Genomic DNA, 19,014 nt, shown 5'->3' with positions numbered 1-19,014 from the left:
ATTAAGTTGAATTGAGTTAAGAGCGAGTTGGATCCGAGTTGTTCGCATGTAAACTTGACCCACTTAGACCTCTATACGTAAGCATGTGTGTTTGTAAGTGCTCTAAGTATCATTGGAAAACTCAAGAACATAGTGCAAGTGTATATATATATATACACGCGACAATTATTTTAGTTAATTAGTGAGACAATAGAAAAAATATCCATTGTTTAATGTGACACTAAGTGGCCATTTGGTAAAATTAAGTTTTGAGTGCTAAAGACTTAATTCAAATATGATTTTGTGAACCAGTTTTGAATTGAATTTGAATTAGGTACAAAATTTAAATCTGAATTATTTTAAATGTATGGTATCTAATATCCGAATATGTATAATTTTTCAATTTTAACATTCTCAATACTTAAGAGTATAAAATTAAAAAATAATTACATAAGCTAAAGTTTTGAATTTAATATAAATAATATTTTTTGTCATATATTTAATTAATAATTATAAATGAAATAATATAATTTATTATAATACAAATTTTTTCACACACAGCCAGTTCCAAGCCCGGGTAAAAGAGGAGGGTTGCGTTCAATAGCTGACAGTCAGCGTAAAATTTGTCAGATCACTATGATATGAATTCGTTATTGTACAAAAATTAAATTTATTATTTTATTTTTAATTACTTGGATATTGAGTTTTTTTTTTTGTCATTTTCATTTTTTATAAGGGATACAATTGGAATAGAGACCTTTGAATCAAAATCAGATATGTTTCCATGTCTAATTCTATAAGGGAAGTATTTAAAAAGTTTAGAATTGTCATCAAATATTTTGATGTCTGACTAGTTCTTGTTTAGTGAACCAAATCATATGTAACATCTATTTAAAGGTTATTTAGATCAAACAGATGCCCCCTAAGTTATAAAGAATAGAGGAAAAAAATAATCTATCTCTTTTATACACATGCATACACATATCAAATGCATGTATACACAATAATAATTTTGAAAACACAAGAATATGATCAATATATGGAGAAGGTAGGCATGAAGAAAAATGTTAATTTTTATTGAATTTCTGCATTAATTGTCATCAAATGGTATATATAGTACATATGTATATTGACATTTTTTAAAATTTTACTAATAAAAGAGAAGTTTCTTCCCTGGCTAGTTTCCCTCTCTCAATCTCCTCTTTTTTTCTCTTCCTCTATCTTAATGAAAGTACCATACAAGATAATAATGCATATTGTACAATATAGAGTGGAGCTCGAGAAGAAAATTATCTGAGGTGGCAAAACTGGTTGATGAGTTGGGTTTGGATTAGTCACAAATGAGTGGAGGTTAAACAGGTTTGGGTTTAGGTTGACCCTTTTATTAGTGGGTGACTAATCTGTAAACCCATATTTATCCGTTTTAATAAATGAGTCATACTCGTTTAAATATACAATTTATTTATTTTAATTTTTCTTTAATATTTCATCAAAATTGACCTAATTATTTTTATTATTATTTTTTTTTATAAAAAAGGCACTTAAAAAAAAAGCCTAAAAGTCGATGGCCCAAAGGCCATAGGGCCCAAAAGCCATAGGGCCCAAAGAAAAAAAAAATGTAAACAGGCACTCGACCCAAACCCGCCCAACCCATTTATTAAATGGGTTGGGTTTGAATTGATTCGTTTTTAAAAAGGTTGCGTCCTCCCAAACCTCATCTAAACGGGCGAGTTATGGGTCACCCCTCAAGTTTTGACCATTTTACCACCTCTAAAAACTATTAATGGTTTAATATAATATGAGCGCGCTTAATTCAACATATTTTTAATTGAAAACACGGACCATGAAAACTAAATAATGGTAAGTCTATAAACTGATGTTGCGTTTGAAAGCATTGATCTCAGATCTTGGATTTAGATTTTGGTGGATTTGGACAAATTTCAATACAATTTTATACTACATCTTATCCAAATTTAAGGGTTCCCCAAACATATGGTGAGGTGTTGACTTATAGTTTAGGTATATACATGTTTAATTAACCCTTAACTAGAGCCCAACCTAGTTGGTTCAAGTGGTAAAGACAACTTGTAACTTTAGTGACCCCAAGGTCGTGGGTTTGATTTCCTCATTGAGAGTTTACCTTGGTGAATTACTTGGGGTGCGTCAATAGGTAGGCGGGACTTTCACCCTCCCCCCGAAGTTTGGTGCCACACCATAATATTCAAAGTGGAGCAATGGTAGCTGGAGTCCACGGGTTATCAAAAAGAAAGAAAAAATTAACCCTTAATTAACTAGAAACTCAATGTTAAGATTTTTTTTTTAATCTTTTTGCATTATAATTTAAGAGATCTTGGCCTGCTAATTAATTTATGTGTTCTTCATGACATATATTGATCCTGCTAGTATGAGTATAATCTTTTTTTTTTCTCAGGCAAAAATATTTTTAATTTTAATTGTCACATGCAAATTAGGGAGAATATTGCAGAAATGCAGCATGACATTGATAGGTACCCTTGAACTATGCTTGGAAGCATGAATTTCAAGTCTTAAATTTGAATTTAAGTGGATTTTGATAAAATTTTAAAATTTTATATTATATTTTATTCAAATCTATAAGAATTCAAATTTAAGACTTCTATCACACGTAGGGTTATGCATTAGCTAGTAAGCAAAACACCAAAACCTTGATTTAAGAAAAGAAAATCATGTCTTCTAATTTAATCCATATACATCAAAATATATAATCACTCGATTTTTGCATGTCAAGATGGGGCAATAATACCAATTCTCATGCACTCACATAAATAATTATTTCCAAAAAAACCTAAAAGAGGGCTATGTTAAAATCAAAATGCATATTTATAAAATTATCGAAAAGACTAATTGCACATTATACGAAAGCTTTATGCATTTTTAATTAATTAAGTTTTACAATCACTCAAAAAGAGTGAGATCAAAGTTTAATATTCATAATAGAGTGTTTTAGAAATTTTTTATTGAAACCTATAAAAAATCCTCAATCCACAACTCGATCAAATTAAACCAAATTATATGATTTTGGTACTCATATTTCTAAGTTCCCACTCAAAGCTCATACTCATTTACAAGCCCTAAACAATAACACCCCATCAAGAAGTGGGGAAAATATCCCTTCCAATTTGATAACTATAGTTGGTCAATGATAGATCAGCTGCAGAGGAAAATGGAGGATTGGTGGTAGGCTATGACCTTTAGTGGCACAACTTCTTATGTGCTAGCTAAAAATTAAATACCATGAAGGCTCATCTGAAAAAATGGAGTAAGGAGTTCATGACATCTGAGTCACAGTTTAAAGCCTTAGGTTTGGCTGAGGTGGATTATTGGAATAGAAAAGCAAAGCAAGGCTAGCGAAGCGAAGAGGACAAAGTAGCGAAAGAGGAAGCAAACAGAAAGCTTCTTCAATTGCTAGATCAGGAGGAAGCATCTTGGAGAATCAAGTCTAGAGAATTATGGCTGAAAGCTGGGGATTAAAATACTAGCTTCTTTCACAGAATGGCTTCATTACACGAGAATAGGAACTTCATTACAATGTTGGTCACCCATAATAAAGTATACACAAACCAAGAAGAAATAAACTCTGAGATCACAAAATATTTTCATGACCTCCTTCAAGAGCCCTATGTGTGGAGGCCTAGACTAAAAGAGGAAGGGATTGTGTCTTTGCCAAGTAGATACAAGGAAGATATAGAGAGACCCTTTTTAGAAGACAAGATATGGAAAGCCATCTTATCGATGAATGGGGACAAATTACTCGGCCCAGACGAGTTTGCCATTTCTTTTATTCAGAAATGTTGGGGATTCTTAAGGAAGATATCACAGCTGCTTTTTGGGAATTTTACAATGAAGAAAGATTTGAAAATAGCTTAAATGCCACTTTCATTGTCACCATTCCAAAGAAGGGCGGAGCAGTATACGTCAAAGACTTCAGATCAATAAGTCTTGTCAGTATTTTCAACAAAATTCTAGCAACGATTCTTTCTAACAAAATTAAAGAAGTTATTCCCTTGCTTAGTTCTAAGCAGCAAATGACCTTTGTTTCAATAAGACAAATTTTAGATGCAGCTTTGATCGCCAATAAGGGAATTGAATTTCTGTGGAAGAACAAGATTAAAATTTTTGTGTGCAAGCTTGATTTGCAAAAGGACTTTGACCATGTTATTTGGAAATGCCTCATCAACATCCTCAGAATCGTGGGATTTGAAGAAAAATGGAGAAACTGGATAAAGTGGTGCACTTCAACAGATTCCTTCTCGATTTTGGTCAACGTAAAGGCTACCGGTTTTTTTAAGAGTTCAAGGGGACTGAGACAAGGGGATCCATTGTCTCCATCTCTCTTTATTATTTCTATGGAAACTTTATCTCAGCTAGATGATAAAAAGAGGTTTGGCTACCGGTACATTGAAGGGCGTTAGTATTTTTAATTTGTCTCAATCCACTTATCTCATCTTCTTTTTGCAGACAACACTTTGATCTTTTGCAGTAACTCCTAGCCTCTTTCAAGTTCAGAAACTTACGGGTCATCCTTCTTTGTTTTGAGGCGGTTGCAGGGCTAAAAATAAATCTGTCGAAGAGCAACATCTTTCCAATTGGAGGAGTAGAAGGTGCGGAGTAGAAGGATAGAATTCTCAATTGCAAACTGGACTCGTTTCCCACTTCATACCTGAACTCCCACTTGGAGCCAAATCAACCTCTAGGCACATCTGGGACTGGTAATGGAAAATATGGAGAGGAAGCTGGCGACTTGGAAATCAAAGTTCCTTTATTTAAGAGGTAGATTGACCGTTATAAACTATGTGCTTTTGCAATCAACCCATATATTACATGTTTATGTTAGAAACTTCATATTGAGGGGAACCGAGGAAAATTTCAAATTCCTCTTTGCCAAGTGGAGCTCAGTTACACAATCAAAAAAGTAAGGCCGATTAGAAATCATACAATTAGAGACTATGAACAAAGCTCTTATATATGGGGAAATGGATATGGAGGTTCGGTAGAGAAGACAAAGATTTCTAGAAATTGGTGATTAGTATCAAACGTAGGTACAATGCCGCAAACTAGTACCCAAAGACAATTTTCAAAGGCACAAGCTGGTGCTTATGGAAAAATTTCAATAAACTCAAGCATACCAATTGGGAACACATGAAGATCAATGTTGGAGATGGGAGCAAAATAAAGTTTTGGTTGTATAAATGGGCCGCAAAAGCCACTCTTAAGGAATTTTTTTTTTTTTTCTGAGCCTTTTCCAAGTGGCTAGCCAAAAGGATGCTAAGGTGGAAGATTTACTGAGCTTCCCTAATAACATGCCTTTTTGGGATTTATCCCTTGACTTACATCTCAAAGGTAAGGAGATCAACAAAGTTATGGAGTTGTTCAAATTATTATACAATGACAACATAAATAGGGGGAAAAAAGACTTGTGCTCTTGGACCCTCAAAGCATCTCAAACCTTCCACAGTGTTCAACCCGCAAATAAGAACAATTGCAATAATCTAAGAATCTCATACAATCAACTATGAAACTCTTTCATCCCATCAAAGGTGAGTATCTTTTGTTGGCTAGCAATTAATAACAAAATTCTTACAACAAACAATCTGCAATAAAGAGGTTGGAGGATGACTTCTATGTGTGTTTTTTGAAAGAAAGAAAGTGAAGAAGCTGATCACATTTTCCTTCAGTGTCAATTTAGTAAGCAGATTTGGGCTCTCGTTTGCTAGAGGACGTGTAATCACATAGTCATGCCAAATAGGCTAAAATTAATGTTCTTAACTTGGAACTTATCGAAAATTAAAGGGTTTCTTAGAAAGATGAAAGCAATCATTTCGACAATCATATGCTAAGAAATTTGGAAAAAGAGGAATGGAAGAATCTTAAAGGAAAATTACTGCATAGTCGCAAAGATGTTTGATGATTGTTTATCAAACCTGTACCTTTGAATTAGGTCCTATACCCTCTTATCTTTTTTAGACTAAAAAGAGTTTTCATATATCTGCTCTAATTTAGGAGGAAGATCTTGCCAATCTTTCCCCTCTTTGAATTCTTCTTCCGCTTGGAAGGATTTAAGTTGCTTGCTATTCACTCCTTTGATAAAATTACCTTTCTAAACAAAAAATAACACCTCATCATTTATATTATATCATCTCTTAGGCGATGATATCCTGATGACAAAAAAAAAATCTTGATTTTAAGAAACCAGCAATCCATTATACATGGGATCCATATCACTGATAAACAAATTAAAATGGGTACAAAAATAGGATGTACTATGCGTGTGTGCGTCTCTTTTATATATATATATATATCAACCTGGCTAGCTAGATGCTTTCGTCCATCGATCTCCACGCATGCATGCTTGACATCAATTAACAAAACATTAATCTTGTCATTTCCAACGTTAACATGGTTCAAAAGATAATGGACTTAAAAAGATTTTCATGCAAATAGATTGAATATTAATTAATATTTGTGCAGTTCAAGAAATAAATTAAATAACGTTGGCATTGAAACTACCCACAATTTAGTTCTTAATCATGAAAAAAGCTGCTACGTACGTACCTAGCCATGATGGATAGATCTAAGAACCCACTTTTTTCTATATATATATAAACCCATTTACCAATGTGCATGTATGTCTTAATTATAATGCTAAAAATTTTCAACTTTAAAATATATATATGCATGGATTCCTAGATATTCACCAACAGAAGCTTATTATAGTTAAATTCATGCGTACAAAACGATAAAAACAACAGAAGATAGATGGAAGAATTCAATTGAAATGGCCATTACCTTATTTTATGCAGGTAAAGACAATGATCTTATGCATTAAATGTTGTGATAGGTTGGACAAGTACCTCAAGATCTCACTTAGAATTGTCTCATTCACAAAGTCAGATCTAGAGTACTCGCCCTCTTTGTATGCTTCTCACCATCATTACAATAATATTCCTCCTCCTTCGACCCGCTAAGCCTTGAGGACGATGACGAAAACAAAGAAAGAGATAAATTGCTATCGACTAATTCGTTGCCATTTTCAGGTGCCACTCTTAGAGATAAGTTCAAGTCAAGGTTGGGATCCAATTCCGAACTCTTCCTCTTCAACCTGTTTTGTTGATCTTCTTGAGTTTTGTCATTGTTCAAACACTTCACTTCTTCAGCTCTCTCCCTTTCTTGCATCAATTGGGATAAAAGATTATGTTCAGTGGAGGTCGACGCGAGGACTTGAGGTCGCTTGCATGAATCATGACGCAATTGTTGCGATGATCGAAAGGCTTCTGCAGGAGTCCTATGGAATAATGGTCTTTGATGACTCAGTACTTGCCCATGGAAAGAATTATGTTTTGGACTTGTGCAAACAATATTGTTATTGTTTAGTGAGATGATGTTGTTGTTGCCTTTGAAAGGATTTTCATCAGTAATATTACTCTTGAAAGGCGAATTCCCAACTCCAATATTATAAGTTGAACCATAAATCCCATGTCTTGCTCTATCAAATGGAACCCCTCCCATGTTGTAAGAGCTGTAAATCTTGTTGCCATGGCTGTAAGTCTTGCTGCCATGGCCACTCCATGAAGCATTGTCACCATATCTTGAAATGCATAAACGTTAATATTAAGTAAAGAATTTTAGATATATCATAAATTAAACTCATCAAAAACCCCAATTTAATAAAATAGTAATTTGATCCCAAGCTCAAAATGGGGTAGAGGATTAATTGGTTGGTTTAGTAATTACCTTAAAATTGAAGAAGGCCTGTGGTTAAAACTTTGTAGCATTGGGAGCTGACTCAGATTGTAAATATGGTGGTCGGCCCCTTCCCCGAATAGCCCTTGCTCCGTTCTAACTGTCATCGAAAACAACATTCTCACAAAATTAGCTAAAAAATATCGATGAATAGATCGAATCTCAAACTTGTACTATGAAAAACCTAATTAGTTTTAACAACACTATTTTGTAGATTGAAGTTTTGCACCATAACTGGAAAATTAATAAAATTTAGTTGCCTACCTTGATTTTGATCATCCATCTTCTTGCTCCTATACATCTGCAAACACAAATTAGCCCAAATTTTGGATATTCAAATTAGCATTAACTCATTACTTAAGAAACAACATTAATAAACCATAATTTATCATGGAATTAATCAAGCACCAATCTATTTAGATACTGATCAAGGAACTACCTTAATTTTGTTAAATTGAATAATTAATTAATTACCTGAAGATGGCTCTTCACATGAGCGATGCTAAGGCCCTTGATGTTCATCAATTGAAGAACCAACTTGGGCGTTGCTCCTGCACCATCAATCAAGCCAACAATCCCTCATCATAATTAAATAAATCAATCAGGAAATGCTTCCTTCAATTCAAATAGTACTGGTTGGCCCTCACAATTAAGAAACTAAGTACTGAAACTATAGATCCATCCATCTACACACACACACACATATATATAACTAGCTACTGTAGATTTAATTTGGGAACTCACTGTCCTGGCCTCCCAGTCTTTCAACAGCATGAACAAAACAGAGATGGAGATCGGGCGTCCACCGCAGCCTCGGCATCTTCGAGCGGATATAAGGCCTTACGGATCCGGAAGTCCCGGCTGCGGAAGCTGCATCAGCATCTGCTGCTGCCTTCTTCCCTCCGCTAACACTGCCATTAGTGTTGATCTCTTCAACTGATGAGCTGCTGTTGCTAATTGATGAGCTCCCAGCTGCTGCGGCTGCTGCTGTTGCTTCACTCCTCTGCTTCTTCTTCTTCTTCTTCTTCTTCTTCTTCGCTTTGGAGGACGATGACGAGTTCTGATGAAGATCATATTGGTGAAGTATTTCTTCTTCTTCTCCATCCTCGTCCTGATCCTTACAAGGGCTTAGCTTGGATTCTTCTCTGCTAGAGCTATCTCTTCCCTTCCTCGTATCCATTATTTTTCGATTCTCTCTCAATTAATTTAGGCCCTTTATGCAATTTCTTCAATTTCTTCCCCAAATATATATTATAATCATAGATGTGTGGAAATAATAATGGTGAATAGTATGGCTAAGGTGGACTTGTGAGCATAATATTCTAAGAAGCAAGAACTAGAACTCACTGTTGATATGATCTTCATCAGACCCCTCCAAGAGAATATGGAGATTTGCTCTTCAATTCTTCAGTGCCGCCAAAGTTTTGCAGCTATAGCTATCTAGCTAGGTCTAATGGAAACCCTAACCTTGACAAATGCAAATAATTACCCTCTCTCTCTCTCTCTGCCGGGGTCTCTCTTTCTTTCTCTCTCTGGGTTTGTCTGAATTTTTATACTTGTATGATGACGATTCTTTGCATGTGAATACATGCATGGTAGGGCGATGAGTGCATGCATGCATGTGTTGGACAACACATATGAACGCCGTGACTTGTGGACAGAATAAAATATATATAATATTATATATAATGAAGAATATTATATTATATATAAGTCATTTAACTATAAATATGAGACTAAAAAAAAAGAAGAGAAATATTACAAAATTAATCAAGTATATTGGCGCCGCCGGAGTGGGTAAAAAATAAAAATACACATACATTCAATCGGAGAAAGTAATTAAATTTAGTTGTTAAATGTTATCTAATGCTTTCACACACCCTACTGTATATTTTCATGTTGTGTATATATATAATATATTGAAGTTAGTAGTACGGTTCATCTATAAACTAATGTCATGATTGAAAAAAATAATATTAAATATGACAAGAATATATGCACATTGTTAATAAACCGTGATCACTAGCTAGCTGATACCCTTTCAAAGAAATAACATATCACTAATCAATAAATAGAGGTAGTTAACTCTTAATTGAGGTGACTTTTTTTTAATTTGATCAATAAATAGAGTTAATTACATCCCAACTTTTAAACTATATGCCAAACTTGCATATTAAAAGTCTCACGTTGTAACTTTAAGGGTTTGATTTAATAAGAATTTTATTTTTTTTAAAAAAAAGAAACTTATTTTTCACTATATTTTCACGGTAAGTCAATAGCTATGAAAAATAAAAAATTATTTAAATATGATTAAAATTAAGAAAAATAAAATATTAATAATACGTAAACTCAAATTTTTTGGTTTATTGATCTGAAACATTTTTTGTTCTCTTAATTTTTTGAATTTCAGATAACAAAAATGTTTTAAGGAATTTAAAAGATATCTTTGGAAAGAAGTTTCTAAGATATATGAAGGAGAGAGAGGGCGGGGGGAGAAGATTGTGCGTGGGGGTTAAGGCAGAGCTGGGCGCTGGGCTGGTCTATGGGACAAGCTAGCTAATGCATGGAATTAGGATGATCAATCAGCAGGAGGGGAATGTGGATCCCAAGTCCAAGCACAAAGAAAAACATGAGGAATAAATAAATGAACTGGGACAGAGGCAATGTGATTTGATTTCCGTCGAGAATCACGGAATTGAAAACTGCATGTCCCCACATGCATGACAGAATTAGAGATAGTATATACAGATGGATGGATGGATGCATATATGGATCCATCTGAGACTGCCCTTTTAATTTGCTCCTTCTGCTCTATCCATCTAACCTATGTACCTAGCTAATCTCTGCACTATAATGATTCTTTAAAAAAAAGAAAATTTGGATTTATCTGCCCTTCACTTTTTTATTGCATTTTAACCCCACGCGTCTCTCTCTCTCTCTCTCTCTCTCTCTCTCTCTCTCTCTCTCTCTCTCTCTCTCTCAAATTCCTTCTTTGACTAGTGTGGGTTTGAAGTTGATTAGTGCATGTAATTTTCATGTTCTGAGTTTTAATATTAATTAGTAGTGGTGGTGGAATTAATAAAGACTCCGCGTCTACGGGCTATAGATCTATTGTGGTCCGTTTGTGCACCGGGCATTTTTTTTTTTTTTTATGTACAAAATTGTTGACTCGATCACAGGATTCAAGAGGTGCATGACTTGTATGAGTTCTAGTGGCGGCTCTCTTACCTTTCATTTGAACATTTTATCAATTTTGTAAAACATTTGGTTCCACATACTTCATTTTCATATGCTTCATTTTTTATATTTTTTATTTACATGGGAACTCTTGTTCATCGATGCCCCCCTCTAGGACCCCTCTGCTGGCACCAAATCCATGGGTCGACGATTTTCCTCACTAACGCGCCTCCCTCCAATTTCGGATGCGGTGACGACTTATACAATGTCGAGTCGGACTTTCGGCCAATCCACCTCCTAGGACCCTTCACCCAGGACACAGCTTCGCTGCATCACTGGGAGCATCAACTGAGTGCATCTACTAGGATTTGAACCCCCGACACTCCTACTTGATTGCCCAGCAGCTTTACCATCTGCTTTATTTGACCATATGTTTGGTACATAATAATGGAATGGAACAAAATGAAATGGAATGAGTTTGAATTTATTACTCCATTTTTTGTATGTTAATCTTCTTTCAATTTTCATCCTATTTCATTCCCATCCTACTCTATTTTGCAAATGGGACTAAAGTAACTGCATGCACTTCAGTATAAATGTAGGAATGAAATATAATCAATTTCATAACATTATCTTGTAGGTATATATTCTTCATTCAATTTTTGCATTACTAAAACACATGTTCTTGGTATAGCATACTAAAAATGAAACAAACGATATGAGAACTTCTCATAACGTCGATATTAACATAGTCTATACCACGTAGTTGCATATTTTGGTAATATTAATACAATCAACTTATTTTGAACTTTTTTTTGAGAGTTATCAATGGTTTGAATAAACTGGATAAGATGGGTACGGCTTATATGAAATATGTTTAGCTATTTATTTTTTATAAGTTTATTTATTTATTTTTATTTGGTTTGATGCATGAGATGTTTTATTGGTTAGTAAGTCCTTGTTTTGATTTGTTTGAATTTGTAGTCTTATTTTGGTTACATGTTGGTATTGTTTTTGGGAGACCTTTAAATTTTTTTTTTATATGTTATCTTTCTTTACTTGTCTTATAACCACGATATTCCTCTATCAAAAGTGAGGATATATTAATAAATAAATGTAATGAAGGTACGGCCTTCTTTAAAAAAATAAAAATAAAAACTTTTTTTTTGCGTCTTTTTTGCCAACCCATATATTGTTGGAAGGTATACGGCCGGGGCGTGCGGTAAAATGTGAGTGGGCGAAGCGAGCATCTCGCCAGTGATGTCCATTGTCCACCCATCTCAGCGGGCGTAGACTCTCTCTCTCTCACAGGCCGCGTTTGTTTGGAAAAGTTAGGACGGGGCGTCAGAGGGGCTGTTTGGTTACGAGAGGTCTTTCCTTCCATCTTCATTTAAATCATTATTATTATTATTATTATTATTATTATTATTGTGAACTCGGTACAAAAAGACAATCCCCCCCCCCCCCATTATTTTCAAAATCTCTCTCTCTCTCTCTCTCTCTCTCTCTCTCTCTCTCTCTCTCTCCCCCTGGTTATGGAATTTCTCAAAAACAAAAAAAAACAAAAAAAATATTATTATTAATTATATACGCAGTGGGCCCACCCTGAATTGTTGTAGCTGATCAGCGGACTGCTGAAAAAGACAATAGACATTGAATGGTTCTTTTTTCTTACCGCCACCTATTTCCTACTTAATTAATATTATTTTTCGAAAAACAAATTTCAAAAGGCGGTTTGGCTTTTTGTTTGAAACGCAAAGGGCAAAGGTTTGAGGTAAAGGGTCAAACTTTGAGTTGATCAACCCAACTTCAACGGCAGCTTAATCAATTTTTTAATTAATCCTATTTAATTATACTCTTAAATTCTCTATGCATTGACCATCTTATATGATTTAGTCTTAATTTTTCATACTACTCTAATACAGCTTTTTTTCCTATCAATATAATTTCTCAATTCACCAACTTTGTTATGCATAAAATCATATAATTTAATGAGGTAAAATTAAGTATTATTCCTTATTTGATTCCTCATTAGATAAAAAAATTATATAGAATTGTGCATTTATAAAATTCTTCCTTCATGATTGTGGGAAAAAAGTAGTTGAACAAAAATTAAGACTAGAAATAAAGATATTAGAAAATTCAATTTGGTTTTATGTACAACAGAAGTCTTACATCTTTTAAGAAGATCAATGGAAAAGTTTAGGAAAAAGAAAAGAGACTTGCATATGATATTTATTTACTCAGAGAAAGTGTATTATGGGGTATCTAAGAAAGTTCTATGGTGAATTTTTTTTTTAAGTTAAAATTATGTAGAGGAACTTTAACATCTAGAAGTTTTAGGATAAACGGAAAAAAGATAGAATATATGAAATGTATTTTCAGTAATAGTAATAGGAATATTGGAGACAAAATTAAATTTGACGATAAAGAAATCAATATCTCGAGTACAATTTGATACCTTGGATCTACCATGCCAGTTGAAGAAGAAATTGAAGAAGATATAATGCGTATAGTTAAAGCAGGTTGAATAGAATGGATAAGTATTTTGAGTGTGCTTTGTGATCGTAGAATGCCCATAAAAGTAAAAAGAAGTTGAATAGGATAGTTGTAAAACCAGTTATGTTATATGGATAAGAATGTTGAGCGACTAAGAAACAAAATATTCAAAAAGTAAAAATTACTTAAATGCGAATATTTAGATTGATAAGTGATATAATGTTAAAAGATATACAAATAAAGAAATGAATATATTTGCAGTAAATTAGGCGTAGCTCCTGTAAAAGAAAAGATAAGAGAGGAGCGACTTAGATAACTTGAGCTCTTTGAATGTAGGCCACATAATGCATGCACCGATAAAGAAAAGTGAATTGGTTATTGTGAGGGACAATAGTAGAGAGAGGAATATACCTAAAATAATTTGGAATGAGATAATGAGTAAGAATTTAATAGTTCTAAATTTATCGAATGAAATTATACATAATCGCATAAATTGACGAAAAAAAAAATTCATGTGACTGATCCCATCCAAGAATACTTAAGCTTGATTTGTTGTTGTATAATTGTATAAACTAATAACATGACAATACAGTTCTTTTACAATATATAATAGACATCATGATTTAGTTTTTCAAAATCATTACATATATAAAAATCATGAATTCTTTATTTATAATGGCATCTACACCTAACCTAATATAATACATATCTCTGAATATATATATATACACACACACACATTATGACTTTCTATATTTGCACGTATAGGTTTTTCATTTGTAATTTAAATATATATTTATTTTAATTAAGTTATGAATCATATATATAATGAATTTTTTGCAGTTTATATAATTATTAAAATCTGACAAATATTTTTAGTTTTAAAAAAATAGGCTCGTAATTTGATAACAATTACACATGCATTATATATATAGTATGAAAAGATTTGGAATATGCCCGTGCATGGGAAATGCCACCTGCAGTGAAGCATCCTAAAGGCGTAATCTTTTTAAACTTTAAATGGCTCTCCATCACGAGCATCCTGAGACAAATCGCAGCCGTCCAAGGAAAAAGCAAGCTCTGTGTGCACGTAGAAATTATTAAAAGGCAATCACCTTTTGGTTGCCTTTCACATCAAGAATTTCACAAATTTAATATGACCATTTTTTTATTATTATAGATTATATAAATTTAAATATGAATTTTGAATTATAAACTTAAAAACATAAGTGGGTTTGTGTAGATTTGAAGAACATATCTATTACTTTCATATTAAATGAAATATGTAATAATGTAAATTTTTGCGTAAGTTAGTTCTTTTTATACTATTATAACTTTACGAAATTTTTGTTAGATGGTGTTTAATAGAATGGAGTTCGGATTTAATTTTGTGTGGATTAAAAAAAATTAATGTAAATTTGCACTAACTTTTTATCCAATTCCAGTCAAACCTAAATTTAAATCTGAATTCTACTCTCGCAAGTATAGGGTCGTTGCATTTCATCATAGTTTTAGGTTCTGTTTGGATCAAGAATTTTCGTGAGAAAATGAAAGGAAAGGAAAATGAAAAGGAAACTCAGTTTCCATCATATTTTTCTCTTTATATTAAATGCTACTAAAAATAAAAATTTATTCTAATATGATTAAAAATTAAGAAAAATTAAATATAAATGGTGTACAAAATCATTTTTTTGTTCATTAATTTGATATATTTTTATTTTATTTTTCAATTTCCTTGATAACTAAATATGAAAAACTAGATTGCTTTATATTTTTCTTCACTTTCCCTCATATTTTCCAAGTTCCAAACAAACCTTTAAAAATATATATTACATGAACCAAATATATTATGTGTACACACTTTATTCTCTCAGCCTCACCAGGCGAAATTAAGTGTGATACCCCGTGGAAGAAAGACTTAAAAAGATTTGATATTACTACTCATATCAACAAAGCGCACCTTTCTTTTCGAGAGCCTTCCGATAAGAACTTCATGGTTAAGCATGTTTGACTTAGAGTAATCTTAGGATGGGTGACATTTTTGAAAGTTTTCTCAGGAATTGTGTGAGTGGGGACAAAACACATTGAAAATGACACGTGTTGGTCTGTGGGGCCAGTCATTAGTTCGATAAGACCCGCCTTCTATTGTCTGATCCAAGTGGAAGAGGAGAGACGCAGTGCTCCTTAATAGTTTCAGGTTGGGGCATTACATTGAGCTTTCATTATATGCAAAATTTTACATTCATTCATTTATAAGTAGCACAAATACATCATTCTTAAAATGTAATAGGTCTTCAAGTCTTGGGATGCTATATTGAGGCTTTCTTCATCACCTGCACACACAATAAGGATTTTCAGCTTTAGTTCATAATGAAGCAAAGTGGACCCAATTTTTAAAAGTAAGCTTATTGTTGAGGTGGAAAAAGCATTAATGTAACGATCCGAAAAATAATGGTATTTAAATAATAAAGAGAGAGGGAAATGAAATCAGTAACAGAACGAGGTAGCCGACTTCGTTGACGACATTGCATTTTGGAGGTGATAATTCCAAGAAATTTCCCCAGGCCTCATCAACGAACACAGGGGTTTCATCAACGAGAGTTCTTCAGGACCTCGTCGACGAGGTCCCGTCTTCGTCGACGAGAAGATACTGAGAAGGGTTTTTGGGACAAACTGAAATTCGTCGACGAAGGAGGAAGTTCTTTGACCAAATTATTGAAGGACTCGTCGACGAATCTCGCAGTATAAATTGTGCTTAAACTCAGTTTTACACAAAATTTCAGTGCCGCTCTTCTCTCTCTCTCTCTCTCTCTCTCTCTCCTACGACTTCTCCCTCTTCTTCCTTCGATTTCGGCCCCATCAGTCGCTGGATCGACGATCTGAGGCCACCACGACGCCCCTGGTGGAGTTTTCTGCAAGTTTGCCGGAGCGGATTGTTAGTGGGACGAAGTTGGAATTCATCCCAATTCTAGGGTAAGGTTTTTCATTCGGAAATTGACTTTCTAGCAGTTGTGAGAAAAGTAATTGACGTAAAAATAGTAATGTTTTGTTCTGAAATTTATGATTTTCAGGGTGTTAAGTGGAGAACCCTACGGGTGTAGGACCCGTTGCAATAGGGGGATTTTAGTAGAAATCAAGGGAAATATGCTATGCTAGACAATTTTACTATGTTTCAGTATAAACTATACGTTTTTATCAAATGATTATTCACGATAGAAATGTATACAGTTTATCATTTATGTATAATATGTTTAAAATTACTGTGTGGCTTGAGAATATGGGTATAGTAAAGAAACATATTTTACAGTATTTTCAGGATATGATTTATAGAATATACAGCCAGTGGGTATGTTTTATAGTAATTATAGAATACCATGATTATACAATTTACAGTACCATGATTATACAGTATTCAGTACCATGATTATACAGTTTTCAGTACCATGACTTACAGATTACAGTTCAATTCAGAAATACAGATGATACAATTACAGTTTATTTCGGTGTCATGGTTAATACAATTATTACAAAATCATGGTAAAACAGTTAGTTGTATATAGAAATACAGTATATAGTATCAGACCCTATTGGACTATACAGCAGAGCGAAATACCGTAGCTACATACAGTTTACATAGTGCAACCACCTATTTAGATAACACATGGTAGTAGGTCGATCGTATAGTGCCCTGACGTGTACAGGCTCCCCATCAGATATAGGTTGAGGAGGGCAGATCAGACCGAGGGAGTCTAGTGGTTTACCTTGGTCGGCCAGCCAGTGTAGATCCCGCCTACGGGCTGCACAACCCTGTCATGAGGGGTTAAATCATGACACACAATTTTCCACAAGGAAGTTTTCAGTTACTATTATGTATATACAGATTTACAGAGACAGAAAGTATACTTATTTATCTAGAAAGTATTTCTGCAGTAACCCTAAAATATCTAGCTTATGGTTAAGCCACATGAACATGGGACTGGTTTCTATTACGTTTTAACTTGAATTGTCTTTCCCGACTTCACTTATCATATTTTTTTCTCATACCCAAACTTTTCCATCGTATTGTACCTCATTTTTGCCACACACTAGCAATAGCATAGTGCGGCTTACTGGAGCAGGGTGGCTCTCCCAATTACTTTAACATTTTTCAAGTGATCTAGGTAGACGAGCAGATCAGGCTCGCAGATAGAAGGGTCTTAGTATTGTCCTGACAGTAGTGTGAGTATTTTTGGGAGTACTTTTGTATAGCCCTAGCCAGTTGAGGGTATTCTAGAAAACAGACATATATGTATATTTTAGGAAACACTTTAGCACTATGGTATTGTATATAATTACATATGGTTATTAATTTATTCGATTTTTGCTTTTCATTGCTTAGGTTGATGATTGAGTTTAATCTAGTGTGGTATCAGAGCTTTATAAATGTTATAGTATATAAATAAATAAATAACCCAAGTTAAATAGCAGGTCGTGACAATTAAGCCTAATTTGAAGCCCAATCCCAATAGCCTCTCTCACGACTGTTTCCCAACCAGATCGATAAGGCATGCATGCCTCTCTCTTTCCCATGAACCATTTTTCAATGTGGTTAGTTCCCATAACTAGTCACCTTCAATATTTCCTATGGAGCTAGTTCCCATGTCAGCTTGCCTATAAATAGGGCAAATTGGATTTAGAGTATGAGGGGGTGAGGAGAGAATTGAAATTGGAGAGGACAAAAAAATAAAAATTCAAATAGGATTGAAATTGAAATTGGAAAGATAGAAATTGAATAGAGAAGGGGTTTAATTAGATTGATCTTGAAGGCTAGATAAAGAAATAAGGTTGAGAAGAGTGAGAAAAAGGATTGATGACATAGGAGGTTTGGAAGAAGGGGACACATGTTTTGTAAACCAACCTGAATAATTAGGGAATTAACGATAAAGTAAAGAGAGACTGAGAGGAATAGAAGAACTTTTAAAGGTGCAAGAGCGGAACGTCACCGGTCCTCCTCGCCCGTCCGCACCCAATCTTTCTAGGTTTCGTCAACATGGACGTCGTGTCTATCCGACGAGAGTTCACATCACCTAGGCGGTTTTCCGGGGCCAACTTATGAAACAAACCTCATCGACAGGGTTAGGGTTTCGATCGCTGAACTCCTTTATTAGGGGGGCAATTACATTGAGCTTCATTATATGCAAAATTTTACATCATTCATGTATAAGTATCACAAATACATCTTCTTTAAAATGTAATAGGTCTTCAAGTCTTGGGGTATGCCCTATATTGAGGCTTTCTTCATCACATGCACACACAATAAAGGATTTTCATCAGCTTTAGTTTCATAATGACGCAAAGTGACCCAAGTTTTAAAAGTACGCTTATTGTTGAGGTGGAAAAACATTAATGTAACGCTCCGAAAAATAATGGTATTTAATAATAAAGGAGAGGGAAAGAAATAGTAACAGAACGAGGTCAGCCGACTTCGTTGACGACCATTGCCTTTTGGAGGTGATAATTCCCCAAGAAATTTCCCCAGGCCTCATCAACAACACCAGGGGGTTTTCATTGCAATCAACGAGAGTTCTACAGGACCTCGTC

The 19,014-nt window shown here is 34.1% G+C and overlaps 1 protein-coding gene across 1 annotated transcript; it reads right to left on the bottom strand.

Moving 5' to 3' along the window:
• Positions 1 to 6,769: 6,769 nt before the first annotated feature.
• LOC131165802 (uncharacterized) lies at positions 6,770 to 9,285 on the bottom strand. The gene is made up of 5 exons (XM_058123894.1): positions 8,503 to 9,285; positions 8,233 to 8,309; positions 8,023 to 8,059; positions 7,750 to 7,858; positions 6,770 to 7,603 (listed from the first exon to the last, which is right to left on the bottom strand). The coding sequence occupies exons 1-5, from the start codon at positions 8,936 to 8,938 to the stop codon at positions 6,898 to 6,900; spliced, it is 1,365 nt and encodes a 454-aa protein (XP_057979877.1). The 5' UTR covers positions 8,939 to 9,285; the 3' UTR covers positions 6,770 to 6,897.
• Positions 9,286 to 19,014: the final 9,729 nt, after the last annotated feature.

The sequence above is a fragment of the Malania oleifera genome, chromosome 10 (genome assembly GCF_029873635.1).
Source record: "Malania oleifera isolate guangnan ecotype guangnan chromosome 10, ASM2987363v1, whole genome shotgun sequence".
Lineage (NCBI taxonomy): Eukaryota > Viridiplantae > Streptophyta > Magnoliopsida > Santalales > Ximeniaceae > Malania > Malania oleifera.
This window is presented reverse-complemented; position numbering and strand designations above follow the sequence as displayed.

Coding starts and splice junctions, on each gene's coding strand:
- LOC131165802 (XM_058123894.1), bottom strand. CDS start 8,938: ATGGATACGAGGAAGGGAAGAGATAGCTCTAGCAGAGAAGAATCCAAG. Junction 8,060..8,232: donor ATGTGAAGAGCCATCTTCAG/GTAATTAATTAA, acceptor TTGTGTTTGCAG/ATGTATAGGAGCAAGAAGAT. Junction 7,859..8,022: donor GATGGATGATCAAAATCAAG/GTAGGCAACTAA, acceptor TTTCGATGACAG/TTAGAACGGAGCAAGGGCTA.